At 54.1% G+C, this 18,801-nt stretch overlaps 1 protein-coding gene across 10 annotated transcripts in view; it reads left to right on the top strand.

Moving 5' to 3' along the window:
- The window catches only part of EXD3 (exonuclease 3'-5' domain containing 3), a 125,115-nt gene that overhangs the window by 59,648 nt on the left and 46,666 nt on the right, over positions 1-18,801 (top strand). For 9 of the 10 annotated variants that reach the window (XM_054521277.2, XM_063714587.1, XM_063714588.1 and 6 more), the window contains 8 exons: positions 511-650; positions 11,408-11,508; positions 14,336-14,409; positions 14,732-14,770; positions 16,345-16,511; positions 16,951-17,086; positions 17,602-17,812; positions 17,983-18,092. In XM_054521277.2, coding sequence (XP_054377252.2) covers positions 511-650; positions 11,408-11,508; positions 14,336-14,409; positions 14,732-14,770; positions 16,345-16,511; positions 16,951-17,086; positions 17,602-17,812; positions 17,983-18,092 — 978 coding nt within the window. Of the gene's footprint in view, positions 1-510; positions 651-781; positions 999-11,407; positions 11,509-14,335; positions 14,410-14,731; positions 14,771-16,344; positions 16,512-16,950; positions 17,087-17,601; positions 17,813-17,982; positions 18,093-18,801 lie in introns of those variants that run through there. The other variant, XM_063714593.1, reaches the window with a different exon arrangement.

Raw genomic sequence — 18,801 nt, 5'->3', positions numbered from 1 at the left:
TGAGGAGCCTTCCTCGAGGGGCGTTGTCTACAGGAACTGGTTCTTGCTGAGGGAATGGCTGGTGTGCCCCAAGGCCCAGCGCCACAGCCAGGGACTCCCTCAGGGCAACCTGGAGGCACCGACAGCGTGTGGGTCTTGCAGGCCTGCTCGGGAGGCAGTGCTGGTACCATGTGCCACGAGAAGGCATTTCCGGACTACCAGGGCTACTGCCGGTGGTTTGTCTTGGTCCTGCCTCCCCACATTTGGTGACAAATGAGCTTCCCCAGGGCCCCCCTTGCCTCTTAGGGCCTCCAGGCTTTCATCGTGGAGATGGGGATGGCCACAGAGCCCACCAGGAGCCTGGGGCGAGTGTGTATGAGCGTGAGTGCGGGCCGGGCGAGCACTGCTAGGCCTGGACGGCCTCTGGGCCCCTTTCGTTCTGACACTTTGGCCACTCCTTCTGGGTTGGAGGTGAGTCAGGTTTTGGCTGAGGTGGCGGAGGCTGTGGCCTGACCATGTGTCCCCCTGCAGATGAGCATCCCACTGCTCCTCCAGGACAAGGTGGCCCTCGTGGAGCGCTACGTGGCCGGCTTCCCGGACCTTCAGAGGAGGCTGCTGGCCCTCATGGATTCCTGGTGCCAGCCCGGCTTTGACATCAAGGACGTTGCCAGGTGAGTCCTGTGGGGCGCTGGCAGCTGGCACCAGATGGCATCCTGGGAGCCCTGGTTAGGGAAGGGAGTGTAGGGGGGCGGCAGGCACGTGGGAGAGCTCTCCCCAGGAGGTTCTGGTGTTTGGGTCACAGCTGCCATGTGACTGCAGCCGAAGCAGCTGCCTCTGGAGAGGAGAGGCTGGGGCTGGCAGGAGCACAGCCCTCTTCTCCCGAGTGAAAAGAGTTAACTGCTCTTAGAAGAACGAAAATAATTCTCCATGGTGGCTCTTCTTATGCAGGCATGGCAACCATACTGCTTACTTGTTCATCCATTCCTTTGTTCCTTCATCTAATAAAGTTTTTGGAAGCACTTGGTGTGTGACATCTGTCAGCAATTACAGAGAAAAGGCAGCACCTCACAAGGAGCCCATATGGTGCCTGTATGGATTCACGGAAGCCGTGTGCGTGTGTATGCATGTGTGTGCATGTATGTGTGTGCACATGTGCATGTGTGCCTGCGGGTGTGCATGTGTCTCTGTGTGTGCATGTGATATGTGCGTGTGTGCACGTTTGTGTGTGCCTATAGGTGTGTGTGTGTGTGCATGTGTGTGCATTGTTCATGTTTGTGCAGGTGTGTATGTCTGCGTGCATATGATGTGTACGTGTGTGCCTGCAGGTGTACGTGTGTGTGCATGTGATGTGTGTGTGCATGCATGTGTGTGCCTGCAGGTGTGCGTGTGTGTACGTGTGTGTGCATGCATGTGTGTCTGTGTGCATGTGGTGTGTGTACATGTATGTGTGTGCATGTGTGTGTGCCTGCAGGTGTGCATGTGTGTGCATGTGTGTACACGTGTATCTGTGTGCACTGTGTTCATGTTTGTGCAGGTCTGTATGTGTGCATACGTGTGTGTACGTGTGTGCGTGTGTGTGCATGCGTATATGTGTGTGCATTGTGTTCATGTTTGTGCAGGTCTGTATGTGTGCATACGTGTGTGTACGTGTGTGTGCATGTGTGTGCATGCGTATCTGTGTGTGCATTGTGTTCGTGTTTGTGCAGGTCTGTATGTGTGCATACATGTGTGTACGTGTGTGCGTGTGTGTGCATGCGTATCTGAGTGTGCACTGTGTTCATGTTTGTGCAGGTCTGTATGTGTGCATACGTGTGTGCATGTGTGTGCATGCGTATCTGTGTGTGCATTGTGTTCGTGTTTGTGCAGGTCTGTATGTGTGCGTACGTGTGTGTACGTGTGTGTGCATGCGTATCTGTGTGTGCATTGTGTTCGTGTTTGTGCAGGTCTGTATGTGTGCATACGTGTGTGTACATGTGTGCGTGTGTGTGCATGCGTATCTGTGTGTGCATTGTGTTCATGTTTGTGCAGGTCTGTATGTGTGCATACGTGTGTGTACGTGTGTGCATGTGTGTGCATGTGGTGTGTGTACATGTATGTGTGTGCATGTGTGTGTGCCTGCAGGTGTGCATGTGTGTGCATGTGTACCTGTGTGTGCATTGTGCTGTTTGTGCAGGTCCGTGTGTGTGCATGTGTGTACGTGTGTGTGCCTGCAGGCGTGCATGTGCATATCTGTGCATGTGTGCGTGCGTGTGTGTGTGTGTGTGTGAGAGAGAGAGAGAGATATGAGGGATGGCATCTGGGAGGGGAGGGGCTTCCTGCTGTATATCTGGTGAAGGTGCCCTGAGAGTGAAGCAAGCTGAAAGGTCTGTGAAGGCTCCAGGGCCCATCCACTGGCAGGCAGATCCGGCCTCCATTCCCCACACAGCCCCAGGGTCGTCTCACTGGAGAGTCACAGGCTTGGACTTGGATGTCAGGCCGTCCCGGACCCATCCTCCTCCACTTGTCCTCCAAGTCACTCCCACTTTCTGAGTTTGTTTCCTCATTCGCACGATGGGGCTGAGTCCACCTGACTCAAAGCTTGCTAAGACTTTTCATCAGAGGGAGCAGGCAGCACCCGCACAGCGCCAGGCCAGGCACAGGTGAGCACATAGTCGGTTGCCATCAATCCTATTACATTAAAAAAAAAAGAGCTTGGTGGCTCACACCTGTAATCTCAGCACTTTGGGAGGCCGAGGCGGGTGGATCACGAGGTCAGGAGATTGAGACCATCCTGGCTAACACAGTGAAACCCCGTTTCTACTAAAAATACAAAAAAATTAGCTGGACACGGTGGCGGGCGCCTGTAGTCCCAGCTACTCAGGAGGCTGAGGCAGGAGAAATAGCGTGAACCCAGGAGGCAGAGCTTGCAGTGAGCCAAGATTGCGCCACTGCACTCCAGCCTGGGTGACAGAGCGAGACTCCATCTCAAAAAAAAAAAAAGAAAAAGAAAAAAGACATAGAACAAAACAGTGAATGCATTGATGGAGGTGGGAACCAGGGGTCTCCTTGTGAAGAAAAGAAATATACACAGAAACTGAGAGGGTGAGGAAGACCCTGCAGTGTTAGATTTCATTGCAGATATTGGTTTAAATTAATGATTTTTTTTTTTTTAGATGAAGCCTTTGTCGCCCAGGTTGGAGTGCAGTGGCGCAATCTAGGCTCACTGCAATCTCCACCTCCCAGGTTCAAGTGATTCTCCTGTCTCAGCCTCCCAAGTAACTGGGACTACAGGCGTGCACCAACACACCCAGCTAATTTTTATATTTTTAGTAGAGACGGGGTTCCACCACGTTGGCCAGGCTGGTCCCGAACCCCTGACCTCAGGTGATCCGCCCACCTCAGCCTCCCAAAGTGCTAGGATTACAGGCATAAGCCACCACACCTGGCCTAAATTAATGATTTTTAAAATTTTTCCTAGCTCTGTGCTCTGAAAGGGCCTGGATGCAATGATACCCCATAGCCATGAGCATGCCTGGCTGCCAGCTCTTAGTCACCAAATGCCATTCTCCGCTGAAAGAAGCAAGGGCTTTTCAGAGAATAGACTGAGCACAAAAATGACAATGGTAATGGAGTAGAGCACCTTGACTTTTAAAAGCCCACGAGTCCACAGTGATGCCTAAGGGAAGTAGGGAGGAAAGCTCTTCTTTACAACATCTTCCAGCTAACAGATGAAAAAGGAATGACAAAATTAAAAATCACCATATTGCAACTCTCAATAAAGTAATTGATACAGGCATAGATCATCAAGGGATGCTAAGAAAGAAAGAGATAAAAATATAAGTGACCAACATCAGGAATGAAAGGGGGGACATTATTACAGACCCTATAGACCTTAAAGTGGTTGTAAGGGGATATTGTTTGCAACGTAATGCAAATATACTTGACCATTTAGGTGTAATAGACCAAATTCTTGAAAAATACAATTTACCAAAACTGACACTAGCAAAAATAGAACACTTAAATAGTCCTATATATCTATTAAGTAAATTAAATCCACAGTTTACAGCTTTATCACAGAGAAAACTTTATTAGAACCCAGATGGTTTCAGTAGTGAAATTTTCAAACATTTAAGAAAGAAATTGCACCATAGTTGGATGCAGTGGCTCACACCTGTAATCCCAGCCACTTTGGGAGGTCAAGGTGGGCGGATCACCTGAGGTCAGAAGTTTGAGAACAGCCTGGCCAACATGGTAAAACCCCATCTCTACTAAAAATACAAAAATTAGCCAGGCGTGGTGGCAGGCACCTGTAATCCCAGCTACTCAAGAGGCTGAGGCAGGAGAATCACTTGAACCCAGGAGGCGGAGGTTACAGTGAGCCGAGATCGCGCCACTACACTCCAGCCTGGGTGGCAGAGCGAGATTCTGTCTCAAAAAAAAAAAAAAAAAAAAAAGGAAATTGCACCAATCCTGCATGAACTCTTCTAGAGAATTTAAAAAAAAAAAAAGCACAGCCTGACTCTCTTTATTCAGCTTAAGCTCAGAAGCCAGAACTCAAAAAGGACGTTAGGAGGAAGGAAAACTAAAGTCCAACATATTTCATGAGGATAAATGTAAAAATACAAAACAAAATATTAGCAATCAAGTCAACTAACATATTAAAGGATTAAGAGAATGAGAGGGCTGGGTGTGGTGACTCACGACTATAATCCCAGCACTTTGGGAGGCCGAGGCAGGTGGATCACCTGAGGTCAGGAGTTCAAGACCAGCCTGGCCAACATGGTGAAACCCCATCTCTACTAAAAATACAAAAATTAGCCGGGTGTGGTGGCTCATGCCTGTAATCCCAGCTGCTCGGGAGGCTGAGGCAGGAGAATCGCTTGAACCCAGGAGGCAGAGGCTGCAGTGAGCTGAGATTGCGCCATTGCACTCCAGCCTGGCTACAAGAGTGAAACTCCATCTCAAAACAACAACAAAGACTGAGAAGACACCAACAGACTGGGAGAAAATATCTGAAAAAGGTATGTGGGATAAAGGACTGTTATCCAGAATATACAAAGATCTCTCAAAACTCAGCAATAAGAAAATGAACAACCCAACTTAAAATGGGCAAACGGGCTGGGCACGGTGGCTCACACCTGGAATCCCAACATTTTGGGAGGCCAAGGTGGGGCAGATCACTTGAGCCCAACAGGTCGAGGCTACAGTAAGCTGTGATTGCACTGCTGCACTCCAGGGACAGAGTGAGACTCTATCAAAAAAAAAAAAAAAAAAAAATGAGGAAGTTCCTTTCTATGCTTAGTTTGTTTAGAATTTTTATCAGGAACATATGCTGGAATTTATAAAAATGACTTTTCTATTGAGATGAACACATGGTTTTTCTTTATTAATCAGTTAATATGATGCATTTACACCATTTAATGTTTCTATGTTAAACCAACCTTGCATTTTTGGGATGGGCTCCACTTGACCATTATGTATTACTTTGGGGTAACTTTTATTCCATTTGCTTAAATTTTGTTAGGAATGTTTGCGTCCCTGTCCATGAGGGATCTTGGTCTGTCATTATCTTTTCTTGCAATATATTTTTACTTTTGGTATCAGAAAAATGCTTGCCTGATAGAATGAACTTGGAATTATTCCCTTGCCTTTCAATTTTCTGGGAAAAGTGTGTGTAGTTGGTATTACCTCTAACCGAAAACCCATTTCCTTAAAATAGGGATATTCGATTGTCTGTGTCTTTTTGAATGAGCTTTGGTTGTTTTTGTCTTTCAAGGAATTTGTCCATTTTATTTAAGTTGTCAAACTTATTGGCTTAAAGTTGTTCATAATATTCTCCTGTTATGTGTTTATTGTCTGTAGAGTCTGTAGTGATGTCAACGCTCTCATTCCCAGTGCTGGTGATTTGTGTCTCTTGGTCCTGCAGTAATTCTATGATCTATGTCCTTTCTAGGTCAGTTTCTCCTCATCACATTTGGCCTCATATTTCCTCTTCTCTGCAAGCCTGGTAATTTTTTTTTTTTTTTTTTTTTGAGACAGAGTCTCGTTCTGTCACCCAGGCTGGAGTGCAGTGGCGCGATCTCAGCTCACTGCAACCTCCGCCTCCCGGGTTCACGTAATTCTCCTGTCTCACCCTCTAGAGTAGCTGGGATTATAGGCTCCTGCCACCACACCTGGCTAATTTTTGTATTTTTAGTAGAGACGGGGTTTCACCATGTTATCCAGAATGGTCTCGATCTCCTGACCTCGTGATCCACCCGCCTTGGCCTCCCAAAGTGCTGGGATTACAGGCATGAGCCACAGTGCCTGGCCTAACTTTTCCCCCATTTCTGAGGCAAGAGCCTTCTTAGAACTATAGTCAATGCCCCGCCAATTAGGAAGCTTTTTAAACTCTGGGTCTTGGGAGCAGATCCTATTCCCAGCTCTTTGTAAGGCTTGAAAATTTTTCCCTGTAATGTGTTCAGGTGGCCCTTCCTCCGCTTTGTGTGAGTTCCTCACACGCAGGGTGCTCTTTACTTGGACGAATTCTCAAGGGCGCTCCCTGCAGAGCTCCACAGCTCTTTTTCTGGGCATCTCTTCTCTGTGAACTCAGGGAAGCACCCAATGTCTCCTGGGTTCCCCTTCCCTCGCATGTTGCTGGAAGTTTCTCCAGGAGGGAAGATGGGGAGATTGGCAGCCTTGCTTCCCATCACTCGGGCATCACTGCCCTGAGCCACCTGTTGCCTAATGTCTGAGAACTGCTGTTTTTATTCAATATCGTACCAAGGACCCATGCCAGGCGGGAAGGCAGGAAAATAAGTACAAAGACCGGGTACAAAGAAACAACTGTCATTTTCTCAGAAGATATGTTTTTATATATAGGGAAGGAAAACCAAAAAATCTACAGATAAATTATTAGAATTAATAAGTAAATTTAGCAAGATCACTGGTTACAAGGTAAGTTTATAAAAGCCAATTGTATTTCTTTACACTTGCAATAAAGCTTTCTCAAATAGGATATAAAATCACTAAGAATAAAGGCTGGGTGCGGTGGCTCACACCTGTATTCCCAGCACTTTGGGAGGTTGAGGCAGGCGGATCACTTGAGGTCAGGAGTTCCAGACCAGCCTAGCAAACATGGTGAAATCCCGTCTCTACTAAAAATACAAAAATTAGTAGGGCATGGTAGCGGATGCATGTAGTTCCAGCTACTTAGGAGGCTGAGGCAGGAGAATCACTTGAATCTGGGAGGCAGAGGTTGCAGTAAACCGATATCGTGCCATTGCACACCAGCCTGGGTGACACAGCGAGACTCCATCTCAAAAAAAAAAAAAAAAAGGAAAAGAAAGAAAGAAGAAAAGGAAGGAGGGAAGGAAGGATGAAAGAAAGAAAGAGAATAACAGAAGAGATTGACAAATTTGATTTAATACCTTCTGGATGTCAAAGGAAATCATTGAGAGAGGGTTAAGGCAACTTCCAGACCAAGAGAAGATTATTTACAGTACACATTTTACAAAAGACTGTATCCAGAATATTTTTTAAGCAAAAAACCTACAAAGCAAATAAACAATAAAAGACAAACAAACCAAGTTTTTAAATGAGCAAAAGCCTTGAATAAGCACATCACAAAAGAGGATATCCAGATAGCCAATAAGTGTAGGAAAAGTTGCTAAGCACCATTAATATCAGGGAAATGCAAATTAAGCCACAAAGAAATACCACTACCTCCCATCAGAAAGGCTAAAATTTAAAAGTCGAACATACCAAGTGTTGACAAGGACATGGAGCAACCAGAACGCTCACACACTGCTGGTGGGATGTGCACTGGTGCAGACACTTCAGAAAACTATTTAGCAGTTTCTACTAAAGCAAAAAAAGTATGCCAACCCTATGACATATGTTGTCCAAGTCCACTTAGCATATGCCCAAGAGAAATGAGCTCATTATCCACAAAAGATCGCAGTCATGGCAGCTTAATCATCATCTGTGAAACCCGGGAGCAGCCCTAGTCCCCAGAGCAGCAGTGGATGCAGTGATCACGGTCACAAACTCAGCTGTGAGAGACTGAACCTCGTCACACTCAGCAGCGTGGACAGAGACTGCATGAAAGAAGCCAGATCCAAAAGTGGCAAAGTGTCCCTATTCTATCATTCCATTTGTATCAAGTTCAAGATCAGGCAAATAATCTCTGGCCATAGAAGTCAGAGAAGTGTGGGATGGGGATACACAGAGATGGACACGGGAGAAACTTTGGGGTGCTGGAATGTCCTTTATTTACGTTTTACTTTAGAGACAGGGTCTCACTCTGTTACCCAGGCTGGAGTGCAATGACACAATCACAGCTCACTGCAGACTCGACCTCCTCGGCTCAAGCAATCCTCCTGCCTCAGCCTCCCAAGGTGATGGGATTACAGGCGTGAGCCACCGCACCTGGCCTGGAACATTCTATGTTGAGATTTGGGTAGTGGGTTTACCGGTGCATTTGCACCCATGATTGGCATACCTTACCATGTGTCACTTATACCTCAGTAAATAGTTTATCTTAAAAAGTAGGCCTTGGCCGGGTGCAGTGGCTCACGCCTGTAATCCCAGCACTTTGGGAGGCCGAGGTGGGCAGATCATGAGGTCAGGAGATCGAGACTAACCTGGCTAACATGGTGAAACCATCCTGGCTAACACAGTGAAACCCCATCTCTACTAAAAATACAAAAAATTAGCCGGGCGCAGTGGCGGGTGCCTGTAGTCCCAGCTACTCTGGAGGCTGAGGCAGGAGAATGGCGTGAACCCGGGAGGCGGAGCTTGCAGTGAGCCGAGATCACGCCACTGCACTCCAGCCTGGGCGACAGAGCGAGACTCCACCTCAAAAAAAAAAAAAAAAAAAAGTAGGCCTTGCCAGGTGCAGTGGGAGGATCGCTTAAGGCCAGGAGTTTGAAACCAGCCTGGGCAATATGACAAAACCCTGTCTCTACAAAAAATACAAAAATTAGCCAGCCGTGGTGGGGCATGCCTATAGTCCTACTACTCAGGGGGCTGAGGTGGGAGGATCACTTGAGGCCAGGAGGTTGAGGCTGCAGTGAGCCTTGATCGCACCACTGCAGTCCAGCCTGGGGGACAGAGTGAGATCCTGTGTCAAATATATACATTTAATTTTTAAAAAGTTTTAAGTAGGACTTACAGTTTAAAGTGGCAGTTAAACACAAGCATCTATTGCCTCTTTGCTTTAAAATGAAGACAAAAATTTCAAGAGAATAAGAGGGGAGACGGGAGCTGGAACCCGGAAGACAGATGTCCAGGCGGCGACTATCCTCGGAGGCCTGAGAGTGCTGAACCTGCAGATGCAAGGAGCCAGTTGGCTTCGGAGCCCCAGGGAGGCACAGGAAGTGGAGGCCCAGATTCCTCCGAGAAGCTGGGCTGGAAACAGGGTCTCCAGGGGGTCTTTGTGAGCGGCACGGTGTTCTGGCCACAGCTGAGGACAGGGCTAGGGCTCCGTGCTGAAACCAGGAGGACACAGGTGAGACCCTTGCTGGAGGTGCACAGACGCTTCTCAGCCGACAGCACCTCTGGCCTTCCAGGGCTACCAGGCCACGCCGTGCACACAGGGCAGTGTTGGGCAGGAGCAGTCAGGGTTGTGGGGCCTCTGCCAACCACACGCACTAACACTAACACACTGGGATGATTAACACTGAGTGTCAACTGGATTGGATGGACAGATGCAAAGTATTGATCCTGGGTGTGTCTGTGAGGGTGTTGCCAAAGGAGATTCACCTTCGACTGAGTGGACTGGGAGAGGCAGACGCACCCTTAATCTCGGTGGGCACCATCTCATCAGCTGCCAGCAAGGCTGGAATATAAAGCAGGCAGAAAAACGTGAGAAGGCTAGATGGGCCTACCCTCCCAGCCTACGTCTTTCTCCTGTGCTGGATGCCTCCTGCCCTCGAACATCAGACTCTAAGTTCAGCTTTGAGACTCGGAATGGCTCTCTGTGCTCCTCAGCTTGCAGACGGCCTATTGTGGGATCTTGTGATCGTGTGAGTTAATACTTAATAAACTCACCTTTATATATATATATATATATACACATATATATTATATATTCTATATATAATATATATGTGTATATATATCCTATGAGTTCTGTCCCTCTAGAGAACCCTGACTAATACACACACTAAGCTGGAGCTTGGAGGGAGCAAAAGAAACCTTAAAAGCACAAACGCTGTAACTAAGATCTTTGGAAGATACTGTGTCTGTGAAGTGGAGATGGGGGCCCCACAGAAAGAGCTTTCACACTGTACGACAGAACCTGATGGATGAAGGACAGGATGGGAAATGAAAGCTCAATGGGAGGTTTGGAAGATAAATTTGAAGTTGTCTTCCAAAAAGCAGTACAAAATACATAAAGAGAAGGAAAATCAAAGAGAAAACGTGTTTAAAATTGGAGATTCTGTCAAGAAGGTCCAACATACAAATAACGGGGATTCCAGGAAGAAGAAGAGCGGGGAAGGAAACTCCTAAGTAATTCGTGGCTGACAGGTTTCCAGATGCGAGGCCACGGGAGCCCCCACGGGAGCCGGACGCAGCAGGTTTGTGGAGTGGCCGAAGGTGGGTGGAGAGAGACCCCCTGTGGGGCACATTGTCATGAATTTCTCAACACTAGTGAAAATGGAAGAGCCTCAAAACCTCCAGAAGAGCAGGTCACATCAGAGGAGCAGGAATAGGAATGGGTTCTGGGGTCTCAACAGTGCTTCTGGGAGCCAAGCCTGCCTGTGCTAAAGGGACGTTATCTCAACCCAGAAGTCTTGGCTCCACTGAACTCTCAAGCTGGTGTGCAGCGGGCACAGACCCTGGAGGTGCACATCTCCAAAAGTACCCCGTGGACCTTATCTTGGGAAACACCCAGTGGCTGTGCTTCACCACTACCTGGAGGTCGGAGGGTGTGGACCAGGGCATGGGGGGGTCAGTCCCAGGACCTTGCAGGGCAGGAGCTAGAGAGTGGCTGGAGGGGCAGGAGGAGCCAAGTGTCAAGGGACCAGGACGGGTAACTGAGAAACAACAGAGCCAGATAAGCATTAACCCTGAAAGCAGCAGCAGAAGGCTGAGCCGTTGAGGCCGTTGTGCAGCCAGAATATCACCAATGAGGAAGGTGCTGATTTAGCTAAAACTCTAATACTGTTATTTTGGGAGTCCACCTTCCGTGGGGAGAAGTCAATACCAAATACCCAGAAGTCAATAATCAAGAGATCACAATCCAAGGATGTTATCTGGAAACGTGGAGGCCAATACACAACCATTTCAATGTTGACCTGCAAGTGCTAAGGATGGGGTGGGCGGGGGGCGGGGATGCCTGCATTTTCTTATAAACCTCACTTGAGGTTTAAACTATGCATGCATATGACTATGATGAAAATGAAAATCTTAAAATGTATTAACTTAAAACAGCAACAGAGGCTGTGCCTCTTTCTCCCCACAGACAGTACCCTGAGGTGACCTCCTTGAGCCTGGAGAAGCTGAGTCCGAAGGTGCTGAGCAGGCAGGTCTTGCGTCTGCAGGAGCGGTACGGCGTAGCCCCGGGTGAGTCCAGCCCCCACATTCCTGCCCTGCATGGCCAGGGACATGTTCTGTGACTGGGGCTGCCCGTTGTTCAGGGGCCAACCAAGACCAACCTTCCCAGAGAGCCCCTCCCTGCCTCTTGCCCAGCTCGTGCCAGAGTGGCTGTGAGGTGGGCCTGGCCTGGGCCCTGCCACTGAGCAGCCGACGGGTCTGTGAGCTCCTCTGCCTACCTAGGCGGCTCTGGGAGGGCTTCCTGCCTCCTGCCTGGCTGCAGAGCTGAGGGTGAGTGCTGAGTCCAAGTCCGCAGGACTGCAGCCACCCTCCCAGGCCCCTCTGGACAGGCTGATGGCCACACCTGCCTGTGTTGTTAGATACCAAGGGAAGCCAGGTCCCCTTTGTTCCCAGGACCCCCTGCAAGGGCCAGGAAGATGCACTGAGGCCCCATCCACAGGGCCCTTGAATCTCAGGAGGGTGCAGGCTGGCACCTGGCTGGCAGTTTGAGTTTTATCTGGATTTTGCAGTGTTTCTAGGTTCTCAGCATGGTTATAGCCCAAATCCCTTCTGTCGATGCAGTACTGTATCCAGAAGCCTTTGCACACAGTATCCCACAGGCAAAATGTTGCCTAAAAGCATGGAAATGTCAGGAAAGCTGCCCCCATCTGTCTGGACCTGAGGGAAGGGCCTTTGCAGCAACACCTGGGCTGCCCAGCTGTGTCCCCTGAGTAACTTCTCCCTTCCTCCTTCCTCCATCCTCCTTCCTTCTGTCTTCCTTCCTCCCTTTCTCCTTCCTCTTTCCTCCCTTTCTCCCTTCCTCCTTCCTCCTTTCTCCTTCCTCCTTCCTCTTTCCTCCCTTCTTCCTTCCTCCCTTCCTCCTTCCTCCTTCCTCCTTTCTCCTTTCTCCTTCCTCCCTTTCTCCTTCCTCCTTCCTCTTTCCTCCCTTTCTCCCTTCCTCCTTCCTCCTTCCTCCTTCCTCCTTCCTCTTTCCTCCCTTCTTCCTTCCTCCCTTTCTCCTTTCTCCTTCCTCCCTTTCTCCTTTCTCCTTCCTCCTTTCTCCTTCCTCCTTCCTCTTTCCTCCCTTCCTCCTTCCTCTTTCCTCCCTTCCTCCTTCCTCCTTTCTCCTTCCTCCTTCCTCTTTCCTCTTTCCTCCCTTCTTCCTTCCTCCCTTCCTCCTTCCTCCTTCCTCCTTTCTCCTTCCTCCCTTTCTCCTTTCTGCTCCCTCCTTCCTCTTTCCTCCCTTCCTCCTTCCTCTTTCCTCCCTTTCTCCTTCCTCCTTTCTCCTTCCTCCCTTTCTCCCTTCCTCCTTTCTCCTTCCTCCCTTTCTCCCTTCCTCCTTCCTCCTTCCTCCCTTTCTCCTTCCTCCTTCCTCCCTTTCTCCCTTTCTCCCTTCCTCCTTCCTCCCTTCCTCCTTCCTCCTTCCTCCCTTTCTCCCTTTCTCCCTTCCTCCTTCCTCCTTCCTCCCTTTCTCCCTTCCTCCTTCCTCCTTTCTCCCTTCCTCCTTCCTCCTTTCTCCCTTCCTCCTTCCTCCTTCCTCCCTTTCTCCCTTCCTCCTTCCTCCTTCCTCCCTTTCTCCCTTCTTCCTTCCTCCTTCCTCCTTTCTCCTTCCTCCTTCCTCCCTTTTTCCTTTCTTCTTCCTCCTTCCTCCTTTCTCCTTCCTCTTTCCTCCCTTCCTCCTTCTTCCCTTCTTCCTTCCTGCTTCCTCCTTCCTCCTTCCTCTTTCCTCCCTTCCTCCTTCTTCCCTTCTTCCTTCCTGCTTCCTCCTTCCTCCTTCCTCCTTCCTCCTTTCTCCAAAAGTATGTGTTGGGCTTTGTGTAGGTGCTACCCAGAGGTGCCACGTGGTTTAAAGGAGTGGCGGCCCCTGGGGTGTCCAGTGCACGAGGGTAGCAGAGGCCTCGTTTCCGGGAAAGAGGAAGGCGGGAGGAGGGTGCTCTCATCACCCCTCAGACCCAGGGCAGGTGGCGGATTCCTGGGCAAGGCCTCTGCTGGAAGTTTGTGCCCTGGTGGCTGTGTTCCAGGAAGGCTGGCCCTCCCTGGCTAGCCCTGGCCCCTGGCCTTGCTGTGAACTGCACAGACCCCCGCTGTAGGCTGCAGATGGGGTCCCCACCACAGGGTGCTCCCAGGTGTTGGAGGCAGGTGCTGGCAAGGGCACCCACGTGTCTTGAGAGTGTGTCACAGGGACCCTCGGTGAGGTTGGGCCAGAGCCAGGCAGAGGCCTCAGGGCAGGTGGTCGCCCCACTCCCCATGGCTGTGCTCTGCGCGTGAGTGGGTGGGGCCCTGAAAGCTCGGCGTCCTGCTGAGGACCGGCCAGCCCGTTAGCACCACTGGCTGCCGCACCCTGGGGGAAAGGGGCTCAGCCAGACCGTGGTGCCCTCCCCAGGGCCCCCTCAGGCTCTGGAGTGGAGTATGGAGGTGAGGCTGACGGAGAGTGTAGACATGCGTGTGCCTCAGTCCCTGCTGCTCATGGGGCTCCAGTCATGGGACCCACAGTGAACAGCTGGCCCTGTCCACAAGGGTTCCACGTGAGAGTGAGAGAAAGGCCGGGCACAAACGCAGATGCCAACACCAGGAAGGAACCTCCCTGAGGAAAGACAGGGAGGCCCCAGAGGGAGGCCAGACAAAAGGGCCCGCCGCACAAGTGCAAGGGAGACCCCGGGGCCGGCGGGACCCCCAGGCTGAGTGGGGTGGACCCCAGCAGAGGCCCAGGCAGTGGGGAGGGGGTGGGGCCTGGGGCAGAGGTGGAGGACGGTGAAGAGGCAGGCACAGCCCCTCTGCCCGTCTCCAGCCTGCCCCAGAAGGAGGCCGTGGTGGGGCTGCCCTGAGCCCGCAGTGCTGAGCTGGCCTTTCCTTTCAGCGCTGTGTCCCAACGCGGCCATTCAGCGGCGCCTGGCGGCCCTGCGGCACCTGTGCCACAAGCGGTTTGTGGAGGTTTGTGAGCAGGAGGGGGTCCTGGGGGCAGCCAGCTGCGGCCTGAGCCACAGACTTTGGCCTGGGATACTCACTGCGCACCACGGGGTGCACGGACATCCCAAGTAGGAGCTGCTTCTCGCCCCAGAGCTGGGCAAGCTGGGCCAGGCCTGGGTGAAGGGGAGGCCATGGGGCCCTGGCTCTGGGCTATGGCACCAGGGCGGGTGAGTACCTGGGCTCTGCCAAGGATATACCCTGCCAGGGGTCGAGGAAAACTCCCACCAGGCCCCGATTCAGCCTCTGGAGCTGCCTGGCAACCGCCCCTTCCTGTTTGCTTTTGCAGAAGAGCCTGTCTCAGGAGAACTGGACCGACCACGTGCAGGTGAGTTCGTGCCCTTGCCTGTGAGGCTGCAGGGCGGCCTGGGTAGCTGTCCTGGGGGCACAGGCCCGGAGCCTCCTGGTGGAAGCGGGCAGAGCTGAGGCCTTCGTTGGGGCTGCTGACCCCAGACCCCGTGTTGGGGTGCGTGGCTGGCAGGCGGGTGCAGGGTCCCCAGGCCCGGGAGGCCTGAGCGGGAGCCGAGGGCATCGGTGGAGCCCGACTGGGCCTTGTTCCAGGCAGATGGCAGCGTCTGTGCCACCCAAACCGGCCCAGCGGAGCTGCCTGTGGGGCCGGGTGGGGGCTGAGAGTCACCAAAGAGGTGCGGGGCGCCTGGGCGAGGCCGGAAGGAGGAAGGCCGGGCCCCCCCCGCCCGGTGCCAGCGCGGAGCCGGCCGGAAGGGCAGCGGACGTCCTGAAGAATGCGGGCGGCTTCCACGTATTGTCGTCCACGTGGGAACCCACGCCGGGGAAGCAGCCTCAGGCTGCTGGGCCTGAAGCCAGCGGGGCAGGCGGACCCTCCTCGAGGCCGTGGGGTGGGAGGTCGTGCGGGAGCTCAGCCTGCCGGGCAGGTCCCCTCCCTTCCCGCCTGACACTCAAGGCCATCCTGAACCCATGGACTCCAGGACCTTGCGGGGAGGGAGACCCTCGCTCGTGCTGGGCCCTGCATTTCCCGGTGGGGGCTGAGGGTCCCGCAGGCCTGTAGGTGCCTCTGCTCCTGGGCTGGGCGCTGCCACGGGTGGCTGCGGGGTGGGAGAGAGCTCACCCTGGTGAGGATGAGGTTTCTCGGGACCCCCTTGGTCATTGCCACCCCGAGGGCACCCCTCTGTCCACTCCTGGGCCGTGGGTGAATGGGTGCCCAATAGCCTCCTGAGCCCTGCCAGCCAAACCCCACACAGTGAGGAGGAGGGGAAGGGGCAGAGGGGCTCCCCCGGCAAGAGGAGGAGCATGGAGATGGGGCAGGCTGGGCAGGTGCTCCAGAAAACACGCCCGGGCTCCTGGGACCCAGAGTGGGGGCAGATGCCTGGTGAGAGCAGGAGGGCCGGGGGAGGCTTGGAGGCCGGGAGGGCCGGCGGAGGCCTGGAGGCCAGGAACATCAGTGGAGGCTTGGAGGCCAGGAGGGCCGGCGGAGGCCTGGAGGCCGGGAGGGCTGGTGGAGGCTTGGAGGCCGGGAACGTCAGTGGAGGCTTGGAGGCCAGGAGGGCTGGCGGAGGCTTGGAGGCCGGGAGGGCCGGCGGAGGCCTGGAGGCCGGGAACGTCAGTGGAGGCTTGGAGGCCAGGAGGGGCCAGCTGGGGCTGAACTGAGGTGGGCAGCCTTCACCTCAGGCTTGGAGACCCGGAAGGCCAGCCGGGGCTACACTGGGGTGGACAGCCTTTGCCTCAGCACCTCTATCTCAGCCGCTTTGGTCCTGTGGAACCTCAGGCAGGACAGATGCTGCAGGCCTCGGGTGGACGGCCGCCCCTCCTCCCTGAGTGCTCAGAACCAGTCTGCAAGGTTGGGGTCTACGGGGGTCCCTCGGGGCAGAGCCCTGTGGCACAGCAACGTCCCCATCTCCATCCTCACAGCCACCCTCCTCACAGGGCCTGGTGGGGCAGAGCCCGTGGCTTCAGGAGCAGCTGTCTCAGCTGCTGGTCTCCCACGGTGACACAGTCACGGCCGCCCAGTGTGCCATGGACCTCTCGCTGCCCGAGGAGCGGCTGCCGGCTGCAGTGGCTGTGGAACTCCGCCGGCTCAGGCTCCAGGGGAGGTGAGCGCCGCCAGGGTGACCCCAGCCAGGGGTGGGTTCCGCCCAGGATGGCCCCTACCCTTGGGACGGCAGCTCACCAGTCTTCATGCCAGTGGCTTGAGAATTAGAAATTAAGACAAAACAAAGAGCACAGCTATACACAGAGCAGACAAGACAGCAGGGCCCAGCCCTCCTCCTCTGCTGCCAGATCCATGGCCAGCCCGACCCACGTGGGACCCTGAGGAGCAGGCTGCCCTATGGCCTGGGGGGGCAGTCACCAGGGCCACTGGGAGGAGAGGCAGGAGCAGGGCTCACGCTGGGCTGGACTGAGCCGGTGTGGGAGGAGCCAGGACCTGAGATGCCCCCACCAAACAGGCCCTGAATGCTCCCCTCCTGCTCCGAGGTCAGAGTGGGTAGGGGACCAGGGACATGGGGGCGCTACCAGCTCTGCTCCTCCCAGGGCGACAGAGGCTGACTTGAGGCTGGAGGTGAAGGACATGAAGGACCATTACTACCAGCTGCCCATCCCCAGGGAGAACATCCACCTCCTGGCCTCGTGGGAAGACCTGACCAGACACGAGGGTGCACTCCTGCAGGTGGTTCCCTCGGCCGCTGGGGCAGTGCCCGGTGGTGGGATCCCCCTGCCAGGCATTGGAGGAGCATCAGGGGCATGGCATTCGGAGAGAGGCAAGGCCTCTGGGCATGAGCCCGCCAGGTGCCCCAGAGCTGCTGTGAGGGCAGCCGTTCCCCACGCTGTGCCTCTGAGACTCCAGGATGCTGGCTGCTGGCATTTACCCAGTCCTGCCAGCCTGTGGAAGGTGCCGTGGAATCCCCATTTTACAGATGGGGCCCGAGACGTGGGGTGCCTCCCTGACACGGGCACTGCCGTGGGCACCAGGCCAGGCTCTTGCTCGCAACAGCCAGGGCTCCCTCTCTGGTGCAGCTACAGAAAGCAAGGGGCAGCTGCCAACGGCCCCAGCCCTACAAGCATGCAGGGGTGCAGGGGCGTCTCCCCGAAGCCCAGGCTCACAGAGCTGCTCAGGCCCTCCAGGCTGTGGTCCCTGCAGAGCCGAGTTGGCCCTGAGGGTCACATCTGCCCCTCTGCCCGCAGTGCCACCAAGTGGTTGGTGTAGACCTGGAGTGGACACCTGTGTTTGTTGCTGGGGGCCGGCCTCGGCCATCACTCCTGCAGGTGGCCGTGGAGGGCCACGTGTTCCTTCTGGACGTCCTGGCACTCTCACAGCCACCAACAGGGCAGGGAGCCCAGGCCTTTTCCCGGCTGGTGGCCCAGCTCCTCTCGGACCCCTCTATCACCAAGCTGGGTGAGTGACGCCCTGGGGCCCCCTGCCCAGTCTAGAAGGGAAGCGGCCCGCACCCCTGCCTGACCCTTCCTTCCGTGTGCCCCAGGGAGGGTGCTGGGTGCACCCTGGGGTCAGGGGACAGTGCCATCCCTGCCTGCAGGCGCCCCTCCCACGATGGTTCCTGCCCACAGGCTACGGGATGGTGGGGGACCTGCAGAAACTGGGCACGTCGTGCCCCGCCCTGGCCCATGTGGAGAAGCAGATTCTGGGCGGCATGGACCTGCTGCTGGTGCACAGACAGGTGGGCACCCACTGAGCCGCTCACATGATGCCAGGTGGGCCTGGGGTTCCAGGGCTGCTTGGGGCCCCTCCACACCTTCCCAGTGGCCCTGGGCTTCTCCCGCCGGATTCCTGTCAGCTCAGCCTTAGTCACCAGGGCCCCGGAGCAGAGCCTGGCAGAGGTGGATCTGGCGTCCCCAGGGAGGGAGGAGGGCCTCCTGGTGTAGGCATCCCTGAGCCTCTGTGGGGCCCTTATCTGGTGTGAGGGCACCTTCCCCTGGACCTGAGCCCTGGGTTCCACTTGGAGGAGCTCCGGGAGGGAGCCCCTGGGGCTCTATCTAGCACCTTCCCCGTGATCCCCACCACTCTCTATCTAGAACCTTCCCCGTGATCCCCACCCCTCTCTATCTAGAACCTTCCCCGTGATCCCCACCCCTCTCTATCTAGCCCCCTCCTCGCAATCCCCACCCCTCTCTATCTAGAACCTTCCTCGTGATCCCACCCCTCTCTATCTAGCCCCTCCCCGTGATCCCCACCCCTCTCTAGGGCACACACGCCACCCCAGACACACACGTGGAGGCCCCCCCCAGCATGAGCACTAGAGCCCCCCGGGGGTGGTTTCGTTGCATTTTGTCTGCATTTCTGCTGTTTTATGCACAGCACACACAGTGCTCCTCTTTTGAAGATAAAACAGACAGAGAGCTGGCCACACAGCCTCAGGGCCCTTGCTC

This window comes from Pongo abelii, chromosome 13 (genome assembly GCF_028885655.2).
Source record: "Pongo abelii isolate AG06213 chromosome 13, NHGRI_mPonAbe1-v2.0_pri, whole genome shotgun sequence".
NCBI lineage: Eukaryota > Metazoa > Chordata > Mammalia > Primates > Hominidae > Pongo > Pongo abelii.
Note: the sequence above shows the minus strand (reverse complement) of the source record. Positions and strands in the feature narration are given on the sequence as shown.